Here is a 4,347-nt window from a genome sequence, read left to right on the forward strand (position 1 = left end):
TTTAATTAGAAGAATAGTTAATATAGAATTATAATTTTTCATTTTATATATCTCGTTTTTCTTTAGTGTAATTTACAACATAATACTTTTTGAAACCTTAATAATACAGATCATATGGTGTTGAAGTTTGATCAATTAAGAACGAAGAGTACTAAAAAAAATAAAAGCATACATTATGGTAATTATTTCTTCATCATATGTTATTAAAAAAAAAACTAACATTTAACATTATTACTTAATTCATGAAACAGAGAGCGAACATTACAGAAAGAGACTCCTTGCTGCTGGTTTCTTTGTTGCGTTCAAACCATGGGCTTCCTATAGAATATAATACATTTTATGTCACCTCCCACCAACCCATAAAGGCATAAAGCTACTGGAGTAAAAACAAGCAACAGCAAACTTACCTCAGGCTTTTAGCCAAAAACCATTTGCGGCTTCGTTCCATTTCCCAACCCTCGCTTATAAATTCACAACAATCCCACCCACCTCCTACACCACACACCAAGCTCTTGCATCTCATTTATTCTCGCTTCATTAGTGTCAGCCATGGCTTCCATCGATCACAAGCTCACCATGGCAAAGAGCTGCGCTCGCGGTATCATTAAGCTTTCACTTAAAGAGATGTTTTATGTATAGTGTTGCTTGCTATCCGTAGCTTAATTATAAATTGTCATTTATTTTTGTTTGTTCTTGAAAATGGTAGATGGGGTCATTGCTGGAGCGAAGGCAGCGGTGGTCGCAACCGTCGCAGCGGCCATACCTACAGTGAGTTTTGTACTATCATCAAGCAAGAAGATATCATTGCAAGACTCCTGTTTCTTTGCATAAATTAATATGCCATTACATCTTTCAGTTAGCCAGTGCCAGGATGCTTCCCTGGGCTAGAACATACCTAAATCACACGGCTCAAGCCCTCATAATTTCATCAGGTTATAAACTATCATTAGCATTAAATGGTTTTGAATCAATTTTGTCATGAAGGATATATATTTTCCTCCTCTATTCATATTAACAGCTCATAGATATTATTGCAGTTGCTGGTGCTGCATACTTCATTGTTGCTGACAAGACTGTTTTGCAATCGGCAAGAAATAACTCTTTCAAGAATGCAGACAAATCAGAAGCAATGTGAATTGCATTTAGTCAGATCTCAGTTATTTATCAAGATCTACGGTTTCTCGTATGTTGACTTGGTATTAGTATTATGGTTTCGTAAGCTTAAATGAGTATTAGTGATTATGAGCTGTAATATCTACATAAATACAATACGATTGCACTTCTGTTGGATGTCAGAAAATTTGTTTGAATGGAAAGTTTTAATCATATTTTCTTAGGTCCAATGATCTACTCCCGTCTAATTTAAGATGACCCTGTTTCATATAAGATCACTCCATCTGCCAACTTTCGCATAGATGTTAGACAGTAGAATATAAATGCCGTGGTCTTCATCCACAATTTCTATAAGATTGAAGGCTACTTAGGAAATTCAATTTTAGCTTGGCTTTGACAAGCTCCAAGAAGAGAAGTAAAAATTAACTCCTTGGGCTTCATCTTCACCCTTTTATCAGAGCCTTAGCAACAATAAAAAGCCCACATTGACCAACAAAATCGATCAGACAACCATAGTGTCCATAGTTTAGGAGAAATCTATGATCGATCCCTTGCCATGCATTCAAAATACTAGTATTAAGGCTTCGCATTAGAACTCAGAATTTTTGGAAATTCAGTTTTTCTTCAAAGTAGCCACAATGCATATTGCCCGAATTTATACTTCCAGGACATGAACACCTCTAACGCGCATTTCATGAAAAATTATCCTTGGCATCACCTAACTGGCCTGAAAAAATATCATAGCATTAATCTGGGAGTTGAAGGAACTGCGCGCATCTACTTAAGAAATTTCATCACATCTGTCGGACATCGAAAGCGTTCGGATTCCGACAATCTATACTGATAAGAGAAGTGTGTGAGTAAAAATATCCAAGCAAAAGACCAAGCTTAAAGAAGAGTATTGACGTAGATGGCTAATAGATCTGCGCGTGAATTTTTTTCCACCTAGAGGATAAGCTAAAGCCAAGGCTCAAGCTTTAAACAGGAAATGCAAATTAAAGGATTTGGATTTCCAGCTAGGGAGATGAGAGTTGTCGTTAAGGCTAATAGAGTTAGGCGCGAATGGTATTGCGTATGAAGTGGTTTTTTGACGCATTGTGCCGAGCAGTGATCGGCGTAAGAAAGATGGATGGTAGAACAGACCGCGCAGCTCGATATGCTTGGTGATGGTTAGTTGATGAGAGTGGAGACTGGTTTTGATGCTTTAGTCATGAATTTTCTATTTTGCTTCTTGCCAAGAAGGGCTTACTCAAGAAAACTCAAAAGTGTATTTTTTTTTTAGTCATTCGGATAGATTTCAAAGTTGCCTTTTCTAAGTAGTCAAGATTTTAATTTTTAATTGAATAAAATCAGAACTACAGGAGAGTAGCTGAATCGTTGTGGGACTTCAATCGATGTTATAAAAAAATTATTAAAAGGATAAAATTTTGACAGAATATGAACGTTATATTTATAATTTTGAGAGTATTGAAATATATTTGAAAATACTTGTTTTAATATTTTAAAGGCTTTTAACACTTCAAACAACAAAATTAGAAGAAAACTTGACTCTCTAAGGTTTGGTTTGGGATAGTTTTCTTATTATTTTATAAAAAAGATTTTTAGTACAATTTTTTTTTTTAAAAAATAATTTTATACTAAAATTCTATTTTATAAAGCCTAAAATTCTGTTTTATAAAACATTAAGAAAACTATAACAAACGAAGCCCAAGCCTCCATGCCTCAAATAGCGCCTAATGAGATCAATATAAGCTTCTATACTTTTATTTAGAGAAATTTATTCTAAAAATTATGAATGAAATTGCTCTATTATTGAAATATAATGGGTATGACTTGATACATCCTAAAAAATTGCTTTAATCAAGTATGAATATCAAGGCATATTCGAGTTGGAAATTTTCAAAATTAAATCATATGAATTTCAATTTCAGCAAACTTATAATCAAATTGAGCATCTCAAAGAGGCGAACCAAACAACACCAAAATTGGTCCAACCCAAGCCCAAATGAGTCTGAATCGGGGGCTCGGGCAATATTTGGAAGAGTCAAAGCATTATTTGGATGATGAAATGATATCCAAAAATAGCATGCTACTAGTCAAATCGAGCGTCTCGGCAAGACAAATCCAATGAGCCCAAGATCTCTGAATTCTGACATTGTTAAGTCACTTAAACATTTGAAAAACTCTCTGCGATCAGGGAATTCAATACGAGCAATCCGATGGATCACTCTGAACCTCCCCCAGATCTTCTCTAGATTTACAGGGTGTGCCACTTATGAAAATTTTTAGACCCCCACTATCTGTATGAGGGGACCTTTGCTGGAGATTGGAGAGAGCTCTGAAGCTTCAAGAGCTCAACACCACTGCTCGGCCGCCGACCTCCACCAGACCTTCGCCCGGCCGTCGCCCGTCGCCGGACCTTCGCCCAGTCAACGACCGCCAACGGACTCAGCCCGACCTTCGACGGACCACCGCTAGGCCGCCGCCCGCCTCCGGACCTTCGCTCAGCCGATGCCCGCCACCAGACCTTCTCTAGGCCGACGACCGCCGCCAGACATCAGCCCAACCTCCGTTGGACCACCGCTTGGCCGCAGCCCACCACAGGAACTTCGCCCGGCAGACGTCCGCCGCAGAACTTCAGCCTAACCTTTGTCGGACCACTGCTCGGCCGACACCCGCCGCCGGACCTTCGCCCGACCGCCGTCCGCCGCCGGACATTCTCCCGACCGACGATCACTGCCGAACTTCAGCCCGACCTTTGTCGGACCTTCGTCCGGCCGCCATCCATCGTCGAACCTTCGCCCGGCCATCGTCCGCCGCCAAACTTTAGCCCGACCTTTGTTAGACCCCCGCCGGTTATAATCGATTTTCGGCGGCGTCAATCAGTCGTCCTATATAGATATTTTCGGCGGCCAAATCGCCGGTTGGCCGCCGGAAACCTATAGCATCTAAAAAAAATGACAGCTTCCCCTATATTTGAGGGATTTTCACCCTAAACTCTAAAGCTGGACATAAATCAATCACAATAATTTTGGGCAATACGCCACTATAGTCCATCACAACAATTATCATAAATATATTCATAAGTTAAACCAAACAAAGTTCACAAGTTCTAATGTTCACAAGTTTACAAATGATTTCATAACTAAGTTCACAAGTTCTAAGTTCAATAAGTTCAACCAAATAAGTTTACAATCAGATCATCATAAGTGCATCAAACATAAAAACTACTAA

General features: G+C 39.0%; 1 protein-coding gene across 1 annotated transcript; it reads left to right on the top strand.

The window, feature by feature from the left end:
* Positions 1-510: 510 nt before the first annotated feature.
* Positions 511-2,385, top strand: LOC110114034 (early nodulin-93-like). The gene is given in 3 exon segments (XM_028700864.1): positions 511-803; positions 805-932; positions 1,038-2,385. Coding segments are annotated over 3 exon segments (330 nt in total). The 5' UTR covers positions 511-699; the 3' UTR covers positions 1,136-2,385.
* The last annotated feature ends 1,962 nt before the right edge of the window (positions 2,386-4,347 follow it).

The sequence above is a fragment of the Dendrobium catenatum genome, unplaced genomic scaffold (genome assembly GCF_001605985.2).
Source record: "Dendrobium catenatum unplaced genomic scaffold, ASM160598v2 fragScaff_scaffold_1606, whole genome shotgun sequence".
Classification (NCBI taxonomy): Eukaryota; Viridiplantae; Streptophyta; class Magnoliopsida; order Asparagales; family Orchidaceae; genus Dendrobium; species Dendrobium catenatum.